Below are 26316 nucleotides of genomic sequence, written 5' to 3' on the forward strand. Positions count from 1 at the left end.
GTATGACCTGTGCCTCTCACTGGGTGACGACTCAGTCCCTGGGGGTATTGCACAGATCCCTGCATGGTTTCTTTGAAGGCCAGCAGCTCTCTGCATTGTTCAATATGAGTGCTGGCCCATTCCTCCCTTACTTCCCAATGGGAGGGCACCAATCACACCTTTAACCATGTCCTCAACCCTTCCCCCCCACCCCCCTTGTCTTCAGGAATTTGATGAACAATGTTCACCTGGCATGAAAGAGAGACAGCTGATGTCCAAGGGCAAAAAACCTTGGTTTCTTTGGCACCAAAAAGTAAGGAAATATTCATAAGTTGCCTAGCTCTAGAGGCCTCAGAAGGGAACCGCTGTCACACATGCTGCTGCAATGCATTGCTATGATCCATCTTAAAGGCTGTTAATTGTCCCAAAGCTGGTCCCTGTGTCAAAAGGATGAGAAGCCAAATAATCTTTATAGTTCCCATCGATCAGTTTGTCCGCATTGTTTTTTGCAAACCAGCAGTCAACTTCCTGCTGACCATTGTAGATCTTCCTCTGCTTCCACACAACAGGAATGAGCCGTCCCTTCACTTTCAGGGTATTTGTTGGGTTCGGCTTTAATGCTTCAGTTTGGTTCTGACCAACCTGCTGATGACTTGTGTTTAGGGATTCCTGAAGAAGTTTAACTTCATGGTTCAAGAACTGACCTGCAAGGCAAGACAAAATAGAGTCCATGACTGGCTGTTCTGTGCCTGTTTATAAGTTGGTGGTTGGGTTTCTTTTTTAATAGGCCGTGTTTTGAGGATTCTTAGCATATGGGGTCATAAAGGACCTCTCTGCAATAGCAGGATGAATCTAGGTCCTGCGATTCTTTTCCAAATCTCACAAACATGGAGATCAAGATTAGAATAAAACCTTATTTCTTTTTTTTTCATTTCTCAAGATACATTGGCTGAGCTAAAGAGCTTTTTGACCTGCAGTAGTAAGTAAGTTCCCTTCTGTGGGTCATGGTTACTAGAGGATAATAACCCATACAATGCCCATCAACAAGCAGAAAGAAGATCTAGGCCTGAAGCTCCAAGTCCTCTTCCCTTGCTTTCTTGGGGGCAAGCTCTTTTAGGCCAAACCTAAGTGTGGATTTAAAGGTTTGTGCATGCGAGTGGCCTGAATCCAAAACCCCACGACTGAGGGATCATCTCCTGCTTAATCTGGGGTTGCCTGCATGCACAGAAGCTATGGCTTCAGTCTTAGACTTCTGCTCCTGTACATGGCCATAAACATCACTACTTCTCGTCAGCTGAAAGAACCCAACCATCTAGACATTCTCTGATCTTGTCTAAAGCTTAGTTGCTCTCAAAACATGGGGATGGCTCTTCTTTCACTTCACATCTGAAAGAAAGGCACCACAAAAAGTATCAATGTTTGTTGAACTCAATCAGGCTTAGGTATAAACAGCTCAGTCCTGCAAAAACAGACCCTCTGGACATGTGCAAGTGCGGTACTTGAAGGCTAAGCCAATGATCTCTGGCCATGTGCTAGCTCTGTGACTAGAGCTCTTAGAATCTGCAAGACCTGAGTTGACTGTCCTCTCTGCCGAGAGAGATTCAGACCTTACTTTGCTGTATCCCTGAAAGCACTTTAGCAGCTGGGCTATTCTGAATTAGGACTACTGTTAGAGAATCTCTTATTGCTGCCTTATTCGGGGTTCTTGTACAATATTTGGTTTCTGTCTCTCTATTGGGAGCATCAAGCATGTGTATTGTAATGACAACTGTATTAAACAGTATAAAAAGAGTGGAAATGTGAAAAATGGGCATGACCACATAGCTAGGATAGTGGGAGATAGCTCATACAGAAAAAGATGGAAGAGGAGTTGGGGATACTAGCAACAAAGAAGTTGTTTGAGAGTGGATGTAAAAGTCTCACTTGGGAACTTAATCCCTACCTGCCTTGTTCATTACCTCCTGTCTCTGTCTTGTAAAACTGTTTGGAAGGATCATTTTTGTCTGGTTTACAGCTCTGAATCTGAGAACCTGTTACCTACCCAGTAGCCCATGGGAGTCAGAAGAGAGGCCTTTACTGTTGGAGATATAGAACCCCAGGTGATTCCTCTGATATGGGGCCGGCTTCTTGTAATGGTGGATGAGGATGACAAAGCTGATTGTGTCTCGGATCGTCACAGTGATGTTTGAATTGGCAGAGATGGATACTTCGAGGCTGCTGCTTCGCACAACAGCACTCCGATCACAGGACAGAAGAAGTCTTTCCCCATCATCCAGGATGATTCTTTTGGGTGTGATCTCTAGGTAAGATCTCTCTGGCTTATTGTTGAGGATAGTGATGGTGCTGAAGTAAGTCCGATGCTTCTTGTGGCCATTGGGTGGTGCAGGAGCTCCAATTAATTGCCCATTCACAGTCACACCTTGCAAGGAAATAATCAATAAATGAAATCTGGAACCAAGAATAGATCTATTGTCTCAAAGATACAAGCCTTGCAACTGAGGACATGCAGATTCACCACCTCATGCTCGATTATTTCATCTACTGGTATTCAAAACAGTATAACCAGTCTGTTATAAAATGATTACCTTATATAAAGCACCTAAATTTACCCAAGCTCAGAAATACTGGTCTTCCCTGGAGGCAGGTGCCCCCAGCCCCTTAGTCCTAACATTGTGTACACAGTGCTACACGATAGCATCAGCTGCTCCTCAGCACAGACACTTCCCAAGCTCCATCCAACCTTAGACCTACCTATGATCGAGTCAATGATGTGTGGGGATTTTGAGCCACATAAGACAAATATTTATCTTCCTGACTGCTATAGCCTGACCAACCATGGTGTGATTTACCTAGATCACCTATTTGTTGATGCATAACTCAAACCTGGGCAAACATACCAGATCTTGGACGAGTAAGAAAAGCTGCTGGCAGGCCTGCTTTTCCTCATATTACCAACTGGCATAGGGACTGAACTTCTAGGAAGAGGACCTGGGTGTATCTGAATGCTGCTGTCCCAGAGAATCTCTGGGTAGTAGACAGCTGTGGTTTGATGTCCCACTCTACCTGACTCCTAAAAAGAGAATTAGCCTGGGAAGCCACAGAGTAAGTGTTACTACCTTGGCCGACACACTAAAGACTTGCAGGAGCTGTAGAGGGAATAGCCTGACATGCAGCAGTCTGAGGTGAAGTGCTAAACCTCCTCAGGTGGCAGTTAAGACATTCAGGTTCTCTCTATGTCCCTGCAGAATAGCACCCTGAACCTTGCAGTCCCATTGGGTTATTTTCAGCTTCACCAGTGCTGCTCTTCCAGCTTTCCTCAATTTTGCCCCAAAAGAACCACATTTGAGTAAGTCTAAGGTGCAGATCCCACTGGGTCAACTGAAGCCTAGATGTCCACACTAAGATTCCCGATCATTTTAATGATTTTTGTGACTTCCTGTCCTTAAGACAGTGTCTGACTTCCCACAGGCCTCTGAACAGCTACTAGACAGTAACAAAAAAGGAGGAGGCTTGCTGCTAACCCCAGCTAGACCAAGCCATTAACACTGAGATGAAATATCTCCATATCCTGTCATTCCTGGGGGGGTTCTCTCATTTCTGTCTTCATAGACTCAACTTGCTAGTGCTACAGAGTGTGTTTTCCTCAAGCTCATTCTGCATTTGAGCCACGGAATCATTTAAGTGGTAGCACAAACACAGTCTGTGAAAGAAAAACGCTTAAGGGAAATATTGCCAGGAGTTGGATCTTATTTACTAAAGCAAGCATGAACACAGAAATATGAAGGCTAGACCACTGCCACACAGAACAGAACTCTCATAATTTATTGTGGGATTGTTTATCTTTACAAAACAAGTCTGTGCATTGTCTCTGGTTTTGACAACCCTTCCTCCCACCGCTTCCCTGCTCAGGACATAATCTGCTTATTAGCTGCCCTGCTTAGAATTCCAGATCAGATCAGAGCACAGTTTGGGCCCCTGGGGATCAGACTGGATTGGGAAAAGCAGATCCTGAATTGTGTGGATTTTCTCAAGGCTGTCATGAATTGGTGACCAATTTGGTGGTCCCTTCATTGAAACAGCCTCAGTGCTGTTGGTTAGCCTGTTGGGATACTTCTGTCCTGAAGTGAACAGCACTGTGACTGAAGAGTGAAGTTCCAATAACAGAGCAATCTTGGCAAGTCTAAATCTTTTGTTTGCATGTTGTGACTTTGTAACTAGAGGGATGATGAAGTTGCCTCACCAAAGAAGTGCACTGTCTCTGCACCAGAAAGCTGAATCCTCTGTGTAATCATTCGGCGCAGAGGTGGCTGCATGGCTCAGGCAAACACTACGTGCAGTATGCAAAATGTCTGTGGCTGTTCATTCAACTGTGGCTGTTGTAGAACCGGTCACTGCAACCCCCAGACCATATTGGACCTAATCATCAGGAACTGAGCCCTCCAGTCTAGCAGGACTGAAGGGGTGCAAGGTGGTCGTCGTGCATTCACGTGGGTCTTTGAGTTGTTTACATCTAATTGCTGCTCCCTTGATGCCAGTCAGTGAAGACGTGAACTAGGAAAAGTTTGGACACACATGAACACCAGTTCTCGCTACGGTTAGGTCTACTCTATTGACAAACACTGTTGTAGATGAATTGTGTATGTAACAGTGGCCAACGCTCCTCCTTGTTTAAGATTGCTGTGAATTTACCCATAAACTATGATAAAGTTGGAGGTCAGTAAGTGCAAGTGAACAGTTTACCTCCCCTTCTAATCAAAGTGATTAGACCCAGAAAACTAGTGTGCACAAATTTTCCATTGCCTGTCCAGAAAAGCAACTTTTTCTAATTTCCTGTCACTTCCTTGCCTATAAAGAACCTTGGTGCTTAGTCTTGTTGCTAGAGAGCTGGCTTTACACTTCAGTTTTCCTCCACAAGCAACTGCTTTACTTGGCTGCTCACCAGATTCCTTATGATCAGAGACCAGTCGGAGAATGTCCCCTGGTTCTCCGTCAATATTGAAGCAGACAGAGAACTTGCTGGAGGGAAAGTCAATGACAAAGTGAGGGTCTCCATCCGCTGAGAAGACACAGAAAAAGGTACAAATGTGAGAGACTTACACAAAACTGCAGTGTCCAAGAATGTAACAAAACTGCTTTTCAAAGTCTGTTTGTCCCTGTTTTTTCTAAGACCTCCTGGCTTGTTGTTTTTAGAGAGTTGGATAAAGTTTGCCAGGAAATGCCAAGTTTTGCTTTGTTTTTCACAAAGATTATTTTATTTTATTTTGTTTTGTTTTTTTTTCACAGAAGTGGTTGGGTTTTCAATGAAAACTTAAAACCCAAAGCAGTCCAGGTAAAAATATTTTCTTCCTGGAATATCATTTCAGTGATTTATGGGAATTGTCATGCAGGTGTTTTATATTCCTTTTCTCCATACTCTGTTGGGAGATTACATCCCCCACAAAACACAAAAATGTATCCTCTAACCAAGGACTACTGCATAGGCACACCTCACACTGAACCTCCCTGGTCCTCAATATCAGATTGGAGCGGTCAACAGCAGATTTTAAACAATCCCACAACCTTAACTTTTCAACAAACCTTGACCTATCATCAACTACCAGATAGTTGTTATTAATAATAAGACAAGCCCAAACCCTAGTTTTTAAGGTAATTTTGACGTTATCCAGTGAAATTCAAGTCTAAATTCTTGATCTGGGCTTAGTCATCAGTGTGTAATGTATGAAAAGGATGGTAAGTAGAGGTGCAGAACCGACAGGGAAATAGCAAAACACTATAGAATTTTCTTTTTTTTTTTTTCTCCGACAATACTTTTTATGTTTCAGCAACATTACTTTATAAAATGTTTTTTGACTAAGTCTAGTACAGGGAGAACACACTTCCTGTTCTCCTCTAATCTACAGAAGTCTCAAACACGAGGATCAAGTGTTGTAGATCATCTGCCTTGCTATGTTTCTTCACACTTCTCGTTACTGTACCTCTCTGTATTTTGGTTTTGTTTTAATTTTCCTCCATACTCTCCAGGCCTAATAAGTAGGATTTTGGCTGATCAGTCAGGATCGTTGTACCACAGTGGCATGCAACTGAGGTTACCATAAATCAACCACTATTATTTTGGATTATTAGAGGCATGAAAACAGGCACTGACCTGAAGTTTTGGAGATTTTAATTCTTTGTTTATCTTGCTGTCTGCGTATACCTAGAAGTGGGGAAGGAAGGCTGTTACAATTACTTATTGAGCAGCAGAAAGAGCCATAGTATAATAAGGTTCCCAATATATTATTCAGAGATATTATGGGACATATTCCTACAGCAACTTTGAGCTTCATTTAGAACACCAATTTTTCTTCAGTAGTTTCCACAGAGCAGTAAGTGTTTCCAGAGGGTGAGTCAGGTGCCTAAAAGGTTTGCTCAAGGTCAGCCAGCCCACAATTAACAAAATCAATATGTAAATCTCAGCTTTCTGTTTACCATCCCTCAGTTTATTGGCTAGATCATCCCTGTTGACAAAGTCAGCCATGCGACATTACCTATGCAAAAAGATTTCTTACCAGCACATGGTTATTTTTCCCTCGTACCTGGTGGTGCCTTGTGTCCCTGCAAGCTCTGCAACTTCTCACCAATGCCATCAGTAGAAGGACTGATAAACTCCTCTTGAGGTGGTTCTGAATGGAGCCCAGCCTCTCTCATCTTCAGAACGGTGAAGGGAGTAACAAAATTGTAAGTCAGGGCCATTGACTTGGCTTTCTCTGTCAAATAGTCTTTTTCCTGATTGTCATCGCTCTTCAACCGGGAGTTAAGCAATTCCTTGATGGTGAGGTAACTCCATGCCCTCTCAATGTAATTTTTATCACCTTTGCCATCTTCCAGACCGGGGACACCTCTGATGTCATTCCTGCTTGGAAAGTCGATAGCCACATCTGTTTTGAGGAGGATGTACTTCTTAGAGTTGCTAGCGGTCACCTCCACATGGAGGCTATCTGAGGTGAGATTGATGAGTTTGCCAGCTATTACAATTTCAGAGCCATTGAAGTAGTTAGGGAAGAAGTTTTGGGTGACTTGCTCCACATTGTCTTCAGGGTAATCAACACGGATGTCAGAGAGAAGGGGTGTTCCTATTTCATCATAGAACCTTAAACAAAGACACATTTCTCACCATTAGTACTGTTCATACAAGTGTATGCACGCACTTTTGCACTTACACATGGCCAAGGGTACAGTCAGACTATCTAATACGGCTTTTAAGACATTCAGGAGCAGTTGGAGCTGCCAGGCCCCAAATATAACTACTGCATCCACTGTAACTGGGCCCAGAGAGACGGAGGAGTCTCTACCTTTAGAGATTTTCAAAACTTGAGTGGACAAGGCCGTGAGAAACCTCACCTAAATTTGAAGTTAGCTCTTCTCTGAGCAGAAGAGGTGGATTACATGACCTCCAGAGGTCCCTTTCAACCAAAATTATTCTCTGCTTCAGTTTAGTTTTTGGTGTTTCCTAGGCATCTAAAGAGAGACAAGTATGTTCAGAAGCTTCCCGGCATGGTCTGACAGTCACCTACCTTCCACTGTAATTCAAGAGCTTTGCAAGCAGATATTTGTGACCACTTAAGTATTCTTAGGAGGATTAAAAGTAAATTCTTGGCTTCTCAGGCTCACAGAAAGCACCCCAGTTATTTCAAAATGTACTTTGAAGAGATGCTGTTACCCAGAGTTTTCTAGTGGTATTATGCATGGTATTCCAGAGCCAGAAACTGTAAGACCAAGATGCTAAGCCCCCCAAAGCTGGAGAGGATCTGAACCAAAGCTTCTGTATCACTGGAAGAGCCCCAGATAATGCAGTTTGGGATGGTCAGTGTGGGACAGGCAGGAACACGGTTTTCTGAGGGTCAGAGGAGAAAGAAAATCAAGGAAGAATCTCACTATGCCCCCATAAATGAGGAAATTTCCAAGGAATAGAGGAATCCTAACTGCTAAATACAGGAGGGCTGACGGAAGTAAACTCACTCGTACCTTACTGCTGACTTTCTGTTGGAGCAAGCAATGACTTCCGTGGAACCAGAGAGTTTAACCCTATAATGCTTTATTAAGATGACCTGCCATACTTCTGAGAATAATTTGCACTGGACAGGCCAGAAAACATTTACAAGGGGTCAGGGCCTAAGTTTAAAGTACTGTGTTTTCCCTGCAGGGATGTGCTTTTGATGGATCTTCCCAAGGTGCTCCAGGAATGCCGTATTTCCCATTTAAATGCCAGACTCTTCATCTCTTGGCAAGTCATTTGAGTCTAATTTGGTAAATAAACAAAGAACTGGTCTCAGCCCTTTTTAAATTCAGGCTGCATTTATTTTTCACATCTGCTTAAACAGATTGTCTGGAAGCTGGAGTCACACTTTCTGTTTTATTCTCTCTCCAAGGAAACCCAAAGCCTGAATTGGTTGGCTTTATTTTAAAGTCTCTCTAAGCACTCAGTCTCTTTGATGCAGAGACCTCAATGCATTTTAAAACATGAGAACTTTCTGTGAAATAACTCCTGGGGTATAACAAACAGTGGAGTGAGGGATACAACCTGTCTCATAGTACAGTGCAAGGCAGTATCTGTGTAAAAATACAACCCACTGACCACAAAAATCAGAAATTACATTGGCACCCATGTAGATTTTCCCTTCAACAGTGATTTAAATTGGCCTCCAGCAAGTGATTGTGCCTTTCTGTATAAATTTGGCACCAGATGCCAAATGGGTTTGCCATCACTGAACTTGATAAACAGTGAGCTGTTTATCACATAGAGGTGTTTGAACAAGTACTTGCAGTGCTGGGTCCCTGCGGCCCATTGACAGGCTGATGAATGACATCATCATATCTTTTGTTTGCCAGGGAATGCCACTTGCTATCCAAAATGCATGTTCTGAGAAGCAAATGACATGGGCGGAGTGGCAGATGGATCTACAAAATCTGGTTTAAAAGGGAGACGCTATTGTCCATGCATAACCACCACAGAAAGAAAAGCTCTAGTGGAAAGTGAATGGTCTCATTGCTCCAGGTGAATTAGACACTAGCTAGGCAAGAGGTCTCTGTTCAATGACTGTCTCTTTGGTTTCCGAGGTTCAAAACACTAACATTTTGGGAGTGAAAACCAAACATTTTTTCCAGGAAGTACTGACACACTGCCTGGCATTTTAGACAGAGCTGGGATTCAGCTATCTTTTTGCTGTTCCTTGCTAGGGTGCCCCCTTGAACTACAACTCCCTGATCACAGAAGAGGAACATAATCTCTGGTCCTACTGAATGATGAAGATTACAGGAAACTTCTTAGGAATTTGGGTCACAAAGAATGAGGGAATGAAACAACTACACAGTCATCCCAGGAATGACCCTTGTGTATTTTTCAAAGAAGTTGAATATTTTGCAGTTTGGACATAAAGTTATCTTTTTCAAAAAATAAAGAAATAATTTTCTGCCCCAAACTGGAATCTCCATTTCTGAGCCTCTCCATGCTGTTTATGTTGTCAATTTGAAGCAAATAATGCATCCTTTCCTCCCTCTGCCCACCTGCAGAGAGGTGGCACCCATGCCTCCCGTTTCTCCAGGTCTACATGCCCAAAACAACTATCTGAATTAGGGAAACAAAAGCCTTGTTCTGAGTGGCTGTGAAGTTCCAGTACAGCTTAGAGTGTCTTCTAGGAAGGAGGCAATTTCTGGGTAGGTATCCTCAGTATCTGAACATACTGTGCCTCTCTCAACCAGAGAGAGGTTGTGTTGAGCCTCAGAGACACTCTCGTCTCTTGTGATGTCTCCTTAGAGGATTTTCCTTCCCAAAACCCTTACCCAGAGGACCCAATGAAGATATAAGCATGGAAAAAGTAGAACAAACCCCTTGAGATGGCTGGCTGCATCCTCATCCTCCTGGAAATGCCTTGTCATGCCGCAGTTCTCCAGTGCCATTCTCTCCAGCAGCTTGTGGTCCACATCATTGCCAATGCCGATGGTGAAGAGGCAGAATTTATCACGGATGGCATCCTTGGTGTTGCCGAGGATTTTGGATGACTGTGTTTCCCCAACAGTGGGTCTCCCATCCGTGAGGAAGATGATCAGAGAGACACTCCTCGCATCGATGTCGTTCTGAGCAATGTAATCATTCAGCAGCTTTGCACCAGTCTGGAGAGCACCGTTAATATTAGTCCCTGGGAAGGTACCAAAATGATTAGCTCATTTCTCCTTCTAAGAGTGGTACAAATAATTTCCCTAAGCTCCCTTTAGTATGATGACAGCATCTCTGTTCATCAGGATGTTCCTTTTCTCTACATGAGGTTGCACTAGCCCTTTAACTCAGTTCAGCTCCGTTACTTAGCACCAGTTTGGGATAGGTGTTTACAGTCTTATGAATTGAATTATGAATTGTGGTTTATTATCTGAAATTGCTGTATCCTTGAATGTCTCGGTGTACAATAGTCAGCCATGGTAAGCAGAGTCACAGCACATACCATGTCCTGCCAGTACATACAAAACCAGTTAAAATTAATTAGGGACCCTCCCAGATGGTATCTGAGCTTGGAAAACAAGTTCTGCTCATTTTGTCTGAAGGGCACAAGATCTGAAGAGGAAAAAAGCCTTCAAATGGGAAAACAAGTGGTTGGGTTTGTTCTTCAAACCCCAGGGGCTAACAAGTTTAAAGGGAAGAAAAATGGCTTTGTTAGCTGAGGAGTGTATTTTCACAAAACAACTGGCTAGTGAAGAATTGGAGCTGCCTGAAGTGGGGAGAAAGGGACAAAACAGAAAAGAAATGAGGGAATAGATGTACTTTAGAAGAATAGCCATGAAAAGGATTCAAACCAACTGCTTGTTCAGAAGAAAAGAAAGCAGGAAAATGAGTACGGGTATCTCCTTGCTCCATGTATTTTTTGTGCTAGTCAAAGCAAAGAGGGATTGGTTGTAGAATCTTTGCAAGATTAGTACAACCGGGTTAAAAACAGCTCTCAGAAGAAAGCAGGTGAACAGACTAACACAAGAGACTCCTTCTAGGGGTCCAGAAGGGGAGATCTATGGAGCTTATCAGCAAGGATGTGCTAGCAGGTCTGACCATGCATCATGTACCTAGAAATTTAGCGTGCACAGCTCCAGTGACTGCAGCAAGATAAGGAACAGGAAAGGAGCTAAGACTTCTGAAAAGTCCTCAAATGCAGACTGTATTTTTTTCAAAATGGTTTTGAACCAAAATCCTGCACCTAAATATCCTAATACTCTTTCAGTCTCTATCCAGATCCAAAATTTCAGAAAGAATTTTTTCCCAGAAACAAAAGAAAACCATCCCATATGGCAGATAGTGTCATTTCAAACCCAGCCACATCAGAGCAACCAAGCACTGAAAACTGCCTTTTGCCACATGCACAAATATTTAGCAGCAATATTTTGTTCCCATTTCTGTGGTGTGTGAGTGTGACACAGCGGTGTAAGCACAGCCCATTCTTTGTGTGTGATCAGTGACCCTAAGCACATTCACATTCACTGGAAGATACTCAAGCAACAGCACCTTTACAGGGAAAATGCAGAGTTAGCCAAAACTGAAGTACCACTGGCCTGTAGTGGAGAATCACTGCACCTTCCTGTTGAACCTGAGTTAATAATTTCCTTTTACTTTTGTTCTCTGGCAGGTTCATGGGCAAACTCAGCTGGTTCCGGCACAGCTCTTTTGGCATTTTAGGAGTAAAAAGCTTTGTACTCTGAGTTTAGTCCCACTATTGGAAATTGTTTAACTGGGCAGGTCCCTTGACCACTTCCTAAACTCTTCCTCTCGCAATACAAACAGTATGGCAAACCGTCCTGTTTGCTGTGTTTTTCCATCAGAGAGTTTCCTTTGCTAGGAGGGGTCACTGCTCAGAGGCAGCCATGGGAAGGCCCTGTGTGACCTTCAACCAGCTGTGACTGCTTGCTTGGGGAAGGATTTGCACAGGTCATTTTGCAGCTCTCTGCTTACCAGGGGAGTGCTCAGCTAGGATGGGCACAGCTGCCAAAGTATGTTTGATTACAACCCTCGCTATGTTTTTTTTTTTTTATACTAGTGTCCATAGCCTCATAGGAGGCCAGTGAATCAAATTCAAAATCATGCCTGCACTCTGCCACTGTTCTGGGGTCTCCTCCTCTCCCCATCACTGCTGGCAACAAGACATAAGCAAAAAGGGACAAGAAAGTCTTAAATGTCATTCTGGATGCTGCTTGGCAGAGACAAGAAGACGACAGTACTAGGTGAGAAACCAGGTCTTGCAGAAGGCAGTCCCACAGCCCACACTGGGTAGTCCATCCCTGGAGTTTCCAGCCCAGACAAAAATCACATGCCTGCTTTTGCACAGGCTTTCAGAAACTGCACAAGTACTGGCCCTGTGTGTCCTTCACTAGGATATGGTGTTTTTTCCTGTGTCCTCATGAAATAACGCTGCGAACTTTCCCACTCTCTCTCTCCAGATAAATGGGAGAACGGGCCCAAGTTGGCTTTAATAAGTATAACAAGTCACATGACTGGATGTGGGGACACCTTCCCATCATGTACACTGATAAAGGGCACATAGCATTCTGTCACATAACCCCGAGTGGAGGTAAGGAAGGGGCCCTCTTATCCCATGACCTAAGTCCCAATGTCTTTTATTGCTACATGCTACAGGACCACATTCACCACTCTCCATTCTGCTGTACTAATTGGGTAGCAAAATTAATCCCGTTCATATCCCTGGATCGTACCTCCGGTAGGTGACATGTTATGAATGTACTTTTTGGCATCTCTTATATTATTTGGAGTAACTGGCACCATCCGGTCCTGCTGCCAGACCTTTATTCGGTTGGAAAAGCCAATGATATTGAAGTGGTCTTCAGGCCTTAGATCCTGGAGAATTGTGAAAAGAGCTTCTTTGGTCTGGAAAGAGAAGAAAAAAAGAGACCAGTAGGGATAACTGTCACTGCTTTAGTGGGCAAGAATTTAATTCTTAAGATTTTTACTGATCAGACAGACATTTCTACACTGCCAGTTTGGCTCATGAAGAGAATTGGGATGCCCTTCCTTGTCTCAAGGTCTCATCTTTGTGGTGGCAGGTGTAAATATAAGACAAAAGAACTCTTGCCCAAAAGATCTTGCAAAGATGTGAGACATGCCTGGATCTAACCTCATGCATGACAACTAGGATGAAAGCTCCCAGTGACTGGGAGAACATGCCCTGAACTAAGAGTTACTGAATAATGTTGACTAATACCAAAAGCCTCATAGAGTTCTTCTGAAGCCCTCTAGACTTGCAATAAGCTGTAAGTGGCATATGGTTAAAATGCTTACTTACAAGTTGAAATACCTCTAAATATGTCAAGGATGCCAAAATTCTGTTCATAATTAGGATACTGCTTGGTATATACATACTTGTCCTGGTTTTGGCTGGGATGGAGTTGTTTTTTCTTCCCGATAGCTGGTATAGTGCTGTGCTTTGGAGTTGATATGAGAATAATGTTGACAACACACTGAAGTTTTCAGTTGTGGCTAAGTAGTTCTAATACTGATACTAAGTCAAGGACTTCTCAAATTTCCATGCTCTGCCAGCGAGGAGGGGGCACAGCCAGGACAGCTGACCCAGGCTGGCCAAAGAGATATTTCCTACCCTATAACGCCATGCCCAGTACATAAACTGGAGTTAGCTGGGGGGAGGGAATCGCTGCTTGGGGACAGGCTATCGATCGCTGGGTGGTGAGCACTTGCTGCACTGGGCGTCATTCGTTCTTGTACATTCCGTTGTCGGTATCATTATTGTTGTTATCATTGTTTCCTCCTGTCTTGCTGTCCTATTAAACTATTTTTATCTCAACCCATGAGGTTTTTTCCAATTCTCTTCCCCGTCCTACTCGGGAGGTGGAGTGAGCGAGCAGCTGCGTGGTGCTTAATTGCTGGCTGAGGCTAAACTACAATACTCCAGTGAATAGTTCCAGCAATTAACAATGTTAAGACAATATGTTCAAATGAATAAGATATAAAAAGAAGCCCTGACTAGTTGTTACAGATTCTACCTGCTGGCCAGTTTTGTCCCAGGCATGTTGTTTTTCCAGCAATATGCCAACATTATATTGCTCTGCTGTTCATCATCCTATGTGAATATAGGCAACCAGGGTGAGGGAAGCTGATGTCATCATTTAGCCCCAGCCGGCAACTAAGCACTGCAGCCACTTGCTCACTACCCCCTCCCCCAGTGGGACGGGGGAGAGAATTGGGAAAAAACCTCATGGGTTGAGATAAAAACAGTTTAATAGGACAGCAAGACAGGAGGAAACAATGATAACAACAATAATGATACTGACAATGGAATGTACAAGAATGAGTGATGCCCAGTGCAGCAATACAGCAATTGCTCACCACCTGGTGATCAACAGCCCGTCCCCGAGCAGCGATTCCTGCCCCCCAGCTAACTCCCATTTATTTACTGGGCATGACGTTATATGGTAGGGAATACCTCTTTGGCCAGCCTGGGTCAGCTGTCCTGGCTGTGTCTCCTCCCAGCTCCCCGTCCACCCCCAGCCTGCTCATGGGCAGGCCAGCATGAGAAGCTGGACTGTCCTTGACTACTTATCAACAACTCAAAACATCAGCACCTTATCAACATTTTCTCATCCCAAATCGAAAACATAGCCTCACACTGGCTTCTGTGAAGAAAACAAGCTCTATCGTGGCTGAAACCAGGACAGCTGGTATGAAGACAAGTTCATAGCAAGAGAGGTTAAGGTTCCTGGGTGGTGGAAAAGACAGACCACTGAGACTAAGTCAACAGGAAAAGTGCAGATGTGTCCAGTATTCCCCAGTGTGACCAACTTTGATTTAGCAGCCATGCAGCTGTGTTTGCATGGAGCCAAACTTCAGCTTAGTAAGACGAGCTGAGAGAACATGCCCACAAACAGCCTCCATCCATGCAAACATACATTGGGATGCAAAACACATGGGAGGAATACAAAGCAATATCTGGGGGCAGAGGGATCAGCAGCTTCTTAACTCTGCCCCTTCTTGGCCATCATTAAGCCTTTCAAATTCCAAGGAAAGCTATGCAAGAAATAATATGGTGGACTTACCAGCATTTAAAGGTGTCTCCCCTGCCTAGCAGGGAAATATGTGAAGAGCTTGCTTGTCCAGAAAAAATACAAAAGGTAATCAGCAGTGCTGGAAACCACATGTTTCTAGGCCTGATGTTGCTATGTAAAGACAGTTTGGATAGGAGCTCAAAGGACTGATCAAGCTGTGTCATCAATATCCCTCTGGATTCTACGTTGAAGCTGATGATGCAATGATGCGACTGCAAACAAATTACCCACCGCAGTGGAATCTCTAATCCTCCCAGCTGGTGACTTGGCTTCCAGTCCATCTGAAGCTAAGGAGAATATTTCCCATAGCTTCAAATATTTTGGAGCCAGGTCTGGAGTCCCTCCCTGCCTGTTTCTTTCCTCTGTAGGGATCAGAGGATTCATCCCTCTATTTGCTTAGCTGGAACATAGCTCCACGTCTCACCACCGTGCATTTTATGAGTGTTTCATAGATAAAAATACTAAATCAAATGCTGGTGGAAGAGGCTCTTTCAAAGAGAAGGGGAGAAACTCGCTAGGTTCACATCATGATATGCACCAAACAAACCTTCAAAATGATGAATGCCTGCCCCAAACATGAAGGCTGTCTCCCTAGCCTAACAGTCCATCGAGAACTTGCTAAGACAAGCTAAATAGCTGTTATTTTAAAAAGAAGGGAAGGTTTTATGCTCTCATCTCCTCTTTTACAATAGCCTTTGTATTATAAAAATGCATCAGATAATATATGACATCACCCTTCAGAGGAACACTCAAACATTCACAGTCCCATTTTACAGAAGTGAAAACCCAGGCACAGACTACTTTAGTAATGGTGTTAAGGCCACAAATGGAGAGCTTTCCAGAACTTGAGAGTTTCCACCTCTTGATCCAGTAGGCCAAGCCATCTCTCCCGCATGCATAGAAGGGCAAAGCAACAATTGCACAGTGGAGAAAAGGACTCTTGGATTTATTTCATGATAACAAGAGTGGCCCGTGCATCTGTCCCTCAAAAAATGGGGTCAAAGTAAGCAGAAAGTGAAAATGGAGAAGCTTCTGTCCTGTGTGAGTGCGATCAGGTCTTCATGCCAACCGCTGAGGAAGGAAATTTTGGCAGGATGTTAAAGCAATAAACAATGAGACCACAATAGCTCCCCATGTGCAACGTCCCTTCTCTACTCCCCCTCAGGGTAGGCAAGGGAAAGAAACAGAGGTGCCTGGAAGCAATGATTTGGAGGGAAACTCCCCAAGTCTCATTATCCATATTATAGCTCTGATTATAATTAACATCACTTGACCTTTCCCATTACAAAACCCCTCTTTGCAGTTTTTTGCAATTCTGTCTAACTGCACTTTTCTCAGAGGGATTTATTGGGCCCAAACAGCTCTGTTGTTTCTGAGAACAAGGCAAGAAGAAAAATAATCTTGCTTTGGCCTTCTTGCAGAGAGAATGCATTTCACCTCCAGTGTGCTCAGAAATTCCTTTTGACACTCTTGCCTGCGTTCAGCCAAAAGAAAAGGAAAAGGAGAAACAATGCAGAGCAGCAGTGCAGCTTGTGTATTCAGAGCATCCAAGCTGGAATTGCAGAGGGGTCAGGAGGGAACTGAAGCAGACTTCCCTAGAAAACACAGCACTTCCCCCACACGCTCAGATGTGAGGTTGGGACCATCTCTCTCCCCCTTTCTTTCATTCTCTTTTACTTTTTTTTTTTTTCTTATTTTTGTCACAGTTAAGTAATTTCCATGGAGTTTGAGTCAGTTTTGCCCAGGAAAAAGTTCTGTCATATTTTAATGCAGATTCACAGACAGCCTGGATTCTGGCATCTCTATCATGTGCTTGTCTCTGCAATTAAAAAAAAAAAAAAAACAACTTTGTATAATATATATACAAACATATGTACAAATGTGTGTGTGTGCACATGATTTTGCTCCAAAGCAAACAGAATGAGGGAGGCCATATGGTTCATTCTCCTGTAGCTTTTACCTCATTCCCAGTAAAAATAAAGGGTGGGATTCAGCTTTCCCAACTAGGTCATCAGAAAGCTGGGCATTGCATGTAATCCCTCTCTAGGCAGGGAAAGACACCTCCAGAGAGTAATCCATCCCATCTGCTTTGGATAGGGTTTAGGATGGGCTGAGTCATTGTCTGGAAGTGCCTGTCTCCCAGCATTGCCTCCAAGAGGCTGAGTAGCTCAACTATAGAGAAGGTGAGACTCACCTCCAGACCTAATCCTGCCTAATCCTGAGCGTTACAGTGCTTAGTGGGGCCAAAATGAGCTGAACTGACTCTCCGCTTCTCCCAGAGTGCTTCGAATTGCCTGGCTCATCCTTTGTGTTTCCATCTCTCCTCTCACCCCACAAGGGCTTCCAAGGTTTATCCTAAAGTCTGCAGTCCTCGCAGGGTGGCAACACAGACTTTGCTACCAATATCCCTCACCCATAAATGGGCTGCGAGAGATACGTGACTTCCCTCCGGAGGGTTGGATGTGATTCAGGAGCTGGCAGGCAAAAGCAGCTTTAAATGAGGAGAATATTTTAGTAAAAGTGCACTGCTTGAAATCCTTGAGTACACAGCTATGATTGAGTGCTCTTCGTGCCCAGCCCTCTCCTTCAGTCTCCACCAGCCTGCAGGCAGGGATTTGCAGAGCCCTTCGTGCAGAGGGTGCCTGGCAGCGGCTCCAGTCGGGACACGGCAGCAGGTTTCTTGTTCTAGCCTTGTAAGGACACAGCTGGAACTTCTCCTGGCTGCGAGGAGCCAAGGGCTGAGGCTGCTGTGGGATTCCCAAGCTGCTCCCCTGAGGATGGGGTCTTTGCACTTCCAGTCCTGCCTGGCCCCAGTGAGTCATTGCACCAAAACTCCTGCCAAAGGCACTCTCCTTCGAGGCAGAAAATTAACCATTTCTTCCCCGGTGGGGGCCAGATAGTTCCTCCACATCTGTGCATACGACACATTCATTCTGGGGATAAGCTGGGCACAGATCTAAACCACTCACACTGAGGAAGTCTAGTTTAAGGGTCCAGCACTCTTGTGCCAGATGCTGTAAGGCGAAACACTTCTCCCAATGTGTTTGCTTGAGTAGATGCTATTTTGTGTGGAGGGTGGAGCAAGGATAAAAGGAGAGGATGTCAGGAAGTAGTAATACAGAATAGCTGAAAAAAAATCCATTTTTTACTGTTGGGAATTGTTTGTAGCTGTGAGTCAAGTTTTAAATCAGAATTTAAAAGAGGATAATTCGGTGGAGGAGGATTCCTCCATTTCTCCCAAATTAGCATGGATGAAATTGAGCTGAAAGGTAGAGACTGAATTGGGTCAAGAAGCTGTGCTGGTGAATGAGCTGGAACCTAAGGCTTGAGCTGGAACCTAAGGCTTGAAACAGCCAACTCCAGGGCTACAAAATATCACTCCCCAAATCTGGAGCAGAAAAGTCATGGTCTACAGCTGAGGACAAGTGGGATGACCATGGCTGCCAGGGAGTGATCAGTTTTTGTCTATCCTGCAGAAGTGCTGAGAAGCTGAAGATGGGCTTGCACTGTCTAAAAATGATGAATATGCAGATAGTATCTTCTCAAGCTTACAAGGTCAGAGACAGGCCAGCTCCCAGCCACTGCTCTGGTCTTCATTGACACTTCCACACCAATACCTGGACATGCAACACAACTGCTGCTTTTTTGGTTCTTGCTTGCTAAGGGTCCTGCATCACAGCCAAGATTATTCAGGGCTGTATTGACGCCCAGCAACAACAGGAAGAGGAGAACTCCTTCAGCTACACTCCAGTTTGCCTGTGAATTTTCACCTTTGTACCTGGCTCTTGGGGCTAGCTCTGACAGACCTCATTTTGCTTAAACACTGGCAGAGAAAAACATGGGAAGAGACACACTCCCATGGGAGATCTGAGAGCCTTCAGCTCTTTCTTGGGTCAAAGATATGCCTCAGAGACATCTGGGATGATGTCAGACCATCTGGGCACCTTTTAGGAGGAATCTGAGTCCCCGTGACATTTCTCCCACAGTCTTTTGGTTGTTTGAGGAACAGAGTGAGGGCGAAGCCTGGCTACCCTGAAAGCTGTGCCGTTCAAAGGAAGACAATGTGTGGTTGTTAGATGCCGTGGTATTGGCAGACATCAGCCCTGCTATGAAGCAAGGGGGTAATTCAAGCACCTCATTATAATGCATGTCCCAAGCCCACGTATTCACACTTTCCATTGCCTAGGAGCACTTGTAAGTGCTTCATCCTAGGCTCACATCCTCTGTGCAAGCTCCATGCCAGCCCATTAAAAAAAAAAAAAAAAAATCAAAAGACTTTCAGTTCATGCTGAATCCAGTTCTGTATGGATGGTGGGTCCCTGCAGCACTGCAGAGTAACTCAGTCCCTCTTGGAAACAGCTTCCAGATGCAGAGGGAGCCCTCCCAGCACCCACCCCACCAGTACCTCTGAGATCATTTGGTAATATTCGGCTACACCCTGCACACCCAAACACAGCTGGCATCTGCCCTCGCAGCGGCTGGGCAGTGAGACATCGACACCAGTGGCACAGCCCCTTTCCAGCTTCAGCCAGCACCAGGGAACCGCGTGGGCTCGAGATCAGTCAGTCTAAAGAGCACAGCTAGCAGGGGGGAAAGCATTCCCCACCAAAGCCTTTGGAAAGCAGTATCCATCAGCTGAAAGCGCTGCACAAGGACAGTCTCCAGACAGCAGCCATGGGATCATCTGCAACCATATACTGAAGGGTGCCACAACTAGAAGACAAAATTGTCTTTGTCCTTCCAGATTCCCTGTGAAAGACTGTATTTGACAAGAAAGGAGCTAAGGCAGAAGATATAAGCTCAAAGGGAATTAGGAACCCACACCTCCATTCAATAACTTGTGTGAGAGTGCAACAGAGCAGAGAAGGGCTCAGAAACCAGATCTCCTGCAGTGAGAAAGACACAAGTACAAGTAAATATGTTGTTTGGCAAAACAGTACAAGGAAGCACAGGGAAAAAAAAACAGAAGATACTCCCTTTCAGTATTCTCTATGCTTTGGTTCACATCTTTCCTTTCCAAACATGCACAGGCAGCTGATAAAAAGGTCCAGAGCTGGCTTTTCCAAATTACAACAGCAATATCTGCCCAATTCTGCCCATAGTCTGTCAGAGGGATTAATACTGTGAGTTAAGGGAAGGCTGACATCAAAGTCACACCTGAAAGGGTGCTATCAAGGCCAGACAAGGTACTGCCATAGATTTGGTTTGGGATCCACTAGCCAAGCGAAAGGTGGTATGAGCTCCACTGCCATTTTACAGGGAGGAGATGAGGTACAGAGAGACCAGAGGTTTGGGCAGTGTCATTCTTGCTAAGGTTTGAAGCCACATCTTTTGAGTTTTGCTTTCCTCTATGGCTCCATTTCCTTTCTGCCCACATAATGCAGATCAGGTGCCAGTTGCAAGAAGAGCACAGGGACTTTTGTACCAAAAATGGGTTTTAACCCAGGAAGCTATACTGGGATTTTTTTTGCCTTCCTCCATCCCCCTCTTGGGGAGGACAATCTGCCCTTTCTTCCTCTGCAGAGAGCGTCGTGCAGTTCAGGGACTGCAGCTCACCCTCTCCTCATCAATGTATCTTTGTGCTTTCTTCCTGGCAGCCACTGATCATGTAACCAAGGAAAACTCCTTCACAATTCTGGACAACAAGCATTTTGTTTTATACTGACACTGGCCTGTGACAGGACTGAGTTTGGTTGTAGAGCTCTGGACAATAAATGTCTGTCTCCAGTGCATGGTCCAGTCTCTCCTGCCTGAACATCACAGACCCCTTGCTAGTAACTTGAACATTGCTGACTCCCTGTATGGCTTTAGAAAAAGTTGCTTTGTAGCTTCCCAGTCTGCAAAAGAAAAGCTCCATCATTTAGAGCAACTGTTTCTATTGTCTTTTCTGAAAAAGAATTTCCACTTAATATTGAGTAAATCACTTAGCTTCACATTCATCCAGGGTATTTAAGCACTAGATTTCTGCTCAGTGGAAGGTAAAACTGTCTTTGAGGATGCGGACAAGTTTAGCTGTCGGTTGGGGTAACTCACTTTCCTAGCACCCAACAGCATGGTGAGAATAGATACGTGAAAAGCTGCAAGATTATTTCTCAGGAACTGGAGTTTCACATGCCCAGAGGGTAGATGCTAAGTCTTTGCAATCACACTGCAGTGTTGAGGATATAAATAAATGCTTGTACAAATTTTTAAGGAGGCAAACTCTTATCAGCACCAGGCATCATTACTTCAAGCATTTTTCAACAGTGCAGTATGGATTACATTTGGAGCTGGAAACGTTTCTGTACAATAAGTCAAAGGGAAAAGTCTAGAGGCTGCCCCACAGTGCCCTACTGAAATAACCCCCCTGGAAACAACAGGGCTACCTGGGCAGACAGCCAGACTGACACAGCAGTGTATGAAGGCCACATTCTAGTCTTCTGCTTAGCTCATTTTCAGTGGGATCACATCCCATAACACGCCAGTCGGACACTCAAACCCCCACTCTATCAGCATGACAAACAATTTCCATGGAGCTAGCAGCAAAAAGGTCAACACCAAGGGAAAAGTGCCCCATGCCCTTAATGCAGAGCTTGACATCTCTCCCTCTGCCCATCCTCAGAAGATGCAGTCCCAGCGCATGAAAACTGTTCCAACAACTCAGGATTTTCATTCTCTGTCACACAGGTCAGCCATCAACACAGTGCTGGGAAGCGTTGACATGCCCAAGAGGCTGTCCACAGCACATCCCCTCGACTTCAGCAACCATTAGCTGCTACGTTATGCAGCGGAGTTGTGCTGAGACACAGGTTGCTATGCTTTTCATGTTCATTAGCCTCCATTTTCATCATGTAGCCACTCTCTCACAGTGGGTGCCTCAGCAGTCGGAAGCCTGCCAGGTTTGAAGCTTCCTAGCCCCTTCTCAGAACACCCTACATGTGCGTGTAACCTGCTGAGAGTGATGTGTTGCTCATTCACGGAGAGATATTTCCTCTCCACGGAGAAAAGATCTGCACTATATGGAGGTATTATTTCTCCCTGGTGAGGAGTGCTGTACTTCCACAGAGATGAAGTATATGTTATCCCTCTGCAGAGGCCATGACTCTGTTGCCACCTCCTCTCACAGCCCTGGCCCTTTTTCCTCAAACTGTGATACCTCTTACTTTTAGATGCATCGTCCCCATTTTCATCTCCAACAAATAAGGGATGGTGACCATGGTTGGATTGTTAGAGCAAAGACCCAGCACTTCTGCTCAGGGTTAGCACCAAGCAATACAAGAGCACTAAATTATTCTCTTAAAAAAAACCCCAAACTTACCCATTTTCCCACCTGAGAGTCTGCCACAGGGCCCTCACAGTCCTCTAACACCTGCTCCCCTTCCCATTTTCCCCTGTTTTGAAATTCCTTCAGCATCTCCAGCTCCAGGAGCCTCACTCCCTCCTGCACATCTCTGCCTCCAACCCTTCCCCTGCCCACTTCCATCCCAAGCCACTGCCTCAGACATGACCACAGGCCAAGTCTGTGCCCAAAACTCTGCAGAAAAGAGAGCAGATGTTTGGCAGAAGATGAAGTCACTACATCAGGGATAACTATCCAAGCAAAAACTCTCTCCTCATGACATAAGTAGTATGATATCCCTCATCCCTAAGGGACCCCAAATTACATCATGTGGACCGCAGAGTCAGAACCGCCTGTGAACACTCTTTGATGACTTCATACAGTAACATAACGTGGAAGACCTCACTCCAGCAGGCTTCCACACAAGGTCCCACAAGCACTTCCGAGCTTCAACTGCTCTTCACAGTTAGAAACAGACTGTCTCTGTTCAGCAATGTGTAGTACCCTGTATTTGGGTGAAGGGGTATTTACTTGGAAATAGCAGTGTTGCTGCAAGCAGCGTTAGACTAATAGCTTAAGTCTTGACAAAGATCGGGTGTCTTTTAGACATGGGGGATCTTGTACAGCCATAAGCCCAACCACAGCTAAACAGACAAGACTCTGCAAAGAGACAAGCACAGACAAAGAAAATCACCTACCCAAGTTCACATAACTGATCCTTGATGAAAACATGAATAGAAGCCAGGCCTGGCTTCCAGGTATTGCTCTAGCGACTGGAAAAACATTCCAGCTTGGAAAGAACAATTAAAGAACCCTAAATCTATAGCTTTGTAGACTTGCGTGTGTATGCCAGGGCCTTGAGCATGCTAATAGGCTTTAAAGGCTCTGACCAGCCCCACCTGGAGCCTCCACCCACACTCCTGTCCATTTAATCCCCAGTCTGGGCCCTCAGTCCTAGACTGAATCTCAGATCAGGAGTTATGCTGTAGTTGTCTCTAGCTCTGTTATAGCCTGGTTGTAGACTTCAATGATCCTGATCCATGGACTGACTTCCCAAGTTGGTTTAGCCCATTCCTTTTCACTGTGGACTTGCCTGGTGACCACTGGGCTGTGTCTGCCACTTCAGTAGCACCTGTTTCAGCTCATCCTTTGCTGGATTTGGCAAAGGTCCCGTTAGGAGCCTTAGGAGAGCTCTCAGTGTCCTCATGGAGTTTCAGTTCAAGCCTCAGAAGCATTTCTATGCTAAATTCTGCACTTGCCTTTGCAACCTATTTACTCTGAACTCAGTTAAGTTTGCCATTTGTAGGTGGACTGGAGTCTCAACTTCTACTGCCTCAGCATGGAGCAAATCAGCTGGGGGCATGTTGGCTGTTAGTCATGAGACCAGAATCAGATGCTCCCTGTCTTGAACATCTGAGGGCATCTTACTCCAAAGGTTACTTGTTTCTCTGTATGACCCTGTCATTATTTATAAATTTTAGGGTTTGGGGAAGGCAGATTATTTTGCTCCATGACAGGTACTTGCACCTTTCTTGGAAGCTGGGCAATTAAGGTCTATATGGATCTGATGTCTTATTTACTGTAGTAGTTCCTATATTCTGTATTCACGTCTACAGAGAGGACTGAGATGACACAGCTGTTGTGTATTCCCAAGTAGGAGGCAGCTGCATGAAGCTGTCGGTGCTGGAGACACTGCACACAGCTCTTTCTTCACTCAGGCTGTTGTTTTCCAATAAAAATGGAAAAGCTGACAAATCTTTCCTCTTCACAGTAGCTTTAAACTCACTAAAAGCTGTCATTAGAATTAGCGTTTTTTCCAAAGTCCCCTGGTGATTTAAGGTAGTTCTCCTGGGCAGCAGCCATTATTTGGACTAGTAGTCAACAGGCCTGCAGGCTGCAGCAACCACCAGAAGTCAGTGGAGTTTAGAGTGAGAACATCGAGTGTTCAGGTGCTTGTCTGCTCTCTCACCACCCTGAAACTACTCAGAGGGAGTCTGTGTGCTGAGGCACAGAGGTTTAGGGATATGTGTACATAAGGCACTCAGGCCCTCAGAATCACTCAGTGTGGGTCACAGATCAAGGGTACCACCAGTGTCCCTTGGATGGATGCAGGCAAATAAACTGAAGCATTTTCAAATACGCAGCAGGTCCCACCTTCAGTTGAGTTCCTCCTAGTGCAATTAACCTCAAAGAAAATTGCAGTCTGGCACAGTACCACTGACAAGGTGCCAGGCTTGTGGTGTAGCCAACTGTTTAACTGAGTGTGTGGCCATTTATTGCCTGTGGGAAAGGTAAGGTGAAACGAATCTGTGGTTGAAACCACTACCTTTTACCACATGTCTGCAAAACATCTGCAAATCCATCCACTTGTGAACACATTCATAGCTTGGAACATGCTTGTTCTATAACACTGAATTGCAGGCTGATAAATGTCCTTGTCCACTATGTTTAGTGAGCTGGGGATAATCATAGTAATCACAAGGTGGTGAATCTATAATTGGCCCCTCTTTCTCCTAGTTTTATCAATGTAAAGCTGCTATGTGCCCCTCCACCTCTAAAGCCAAAGGTACCATAAAAATCAGAAGGTCAGACTGCTTAAAGGGCAAATAATTTTACTTCCCAGTCAACCTTGCAGATATAACCCGTTCCCCAGGCTCTTCTGGCTCCTGTTAAAAGCAACTATTCCGCACAGAACTTACTGTCTCTTTGCAAGTGAAGGAACAAAGCTCATGAGGACAAAAACAGTATTTTCCTTGCCAGTGGGACAGCAGTAATGATGTGCAAAGTCTTGAACACATGAAAAAAATTTTTACTATGATGCTCAAGATTTTTCTCTTCCTGACCTCTAACCTCCCTGTCAGAAGGTGCATGCCACAAAGGCCCAGACCCGCAGTGGAGGTGGACTGCTGTAACACAGTTGAGTCTGCTAGACATTACCAGAGTTCAGAGGCTGTGAAAACTGCAGGAGGAATATACACATTAGCTGATTTTCCCCACAAAGATAATATATGTCTCAGTGATGTGAAGGGAATGTCTCAAGGGTCTTAATCACAGAATCATTAAAGTTGGAAAAGACCTTTAAGATCATCACATCCAACCATCAACCAACACCATCATGCCCCCTAAACCATGTCCTGAAGTGCCACGTCTACATGTTTTTCGAATACTTCCAGTGATGGTGACTCCACCATCTCCATGGGCAGCCTGGTCCAATGTTTGACCACTCTCTTTGTAAAGAAATTTTTCCTAATATCCAGTCTAAACCTCCCCTGGTGCAGCTTGAGGCCATTTCCTCTCATCCTATCACTAGTTATTTGGGAGAAGAGACCAACAGCCACCTCACCACAACGCCCTTTCAGGTAGTTGTAGAGAGCCATAAGGTCTCCCCTCAGCCTCCTCTTCTCCAGATTAAACAACCCCAGTTCCCTCATCTGCCTCTCGTAAGACTTGTGCTCCAGACCCATCGTTGCCCTTCTCTGGACACGCTCCAGCACCTCAATGTCCTTCTTGTAGAGAAGGGCCCAAAATTGAACACAGGGTTCGAGGTGCAGCCTCACCAGTGCCAAGTACAGGGGCACAACCATTTCCGTGCTCCTGCTGGACACACTATTGCTGATACAGGCCAGGATGTTGTTTGCCTTCTTGGCCACCTGGGCACACTGATGGCCTCATACTCAGCCAGCTGTCGATGAACACCCACAGGTCCTTTTCTGCTGCACAGCTATCCAGCCACTCTTCCCCAAGAATTGCATGGGACTGTTGTGACCGAAGTGCATGACCCGGCGCTGAGCCTTGTTGAACCTCATACAGTTGGCCTCGTCCCATCCATCCAGCCTGTCCAGCAGAGCCTTCTGACTCTCAAGCAGATCAACACTCCCGCCCAACTTGGTGTTGTCTGCAAACTTACTGAGGGAGCACTCGATCCCCTCATCCAG

The 26316-nt window shown here is 44.9% G+C and overlaps 1 protein-coding gene across 1 annotated transcript in view; it reads right to left on the minus strand.

Annotated features, from left to right (window-relative positions):
• Positions 1-384: 384 nt before the first annotated feature.
• Positions 385-26316, minus strand: part of ITIH5 (inter-alpha-trypsin inhibitor heavy chain 5) — a gene marked incomplete at both ends in the record, with an annotated part of 52469 nt that continues 26537 nt past the window's right edge. The window contains 7 exons of the mRNA XM_081998816.1: positions 385-683; positions 2021-2398; positions 4919-5035; positions 6125-6175; positions 6555-7108; positions 9845-10154; positions 12703-12874. Coding sequence (XP_081854942.1) covers positions 385-683; positions 2021-2398; positions 4919-5035; positions 6125-6175; positions 6555-7108; positions 9845-10154; positions 12703-12874 — 1881 coding nt within the window. The remainder of the gene's footprint in view (positions 684-2020; positions 2399-4918; positions 5036-6124; positions 6176-6554; positions 7109-9844; positions 10155-12702; positions 12875-26316) is intronic.

The sequence above is a fragment of the Phaethon aethereus genome, assembly GCF_964289735.1.
Source record: "Phaethon aethereus genome assembly, chromosome: 1".
Classification (NCBI taxonomy): domain Eukaryota; kingdom Metazoa; phylum Chordata; class Aves; order Phaethontiformes; family Phaethontidae; genus Phaethon; species Phaethon aethereus.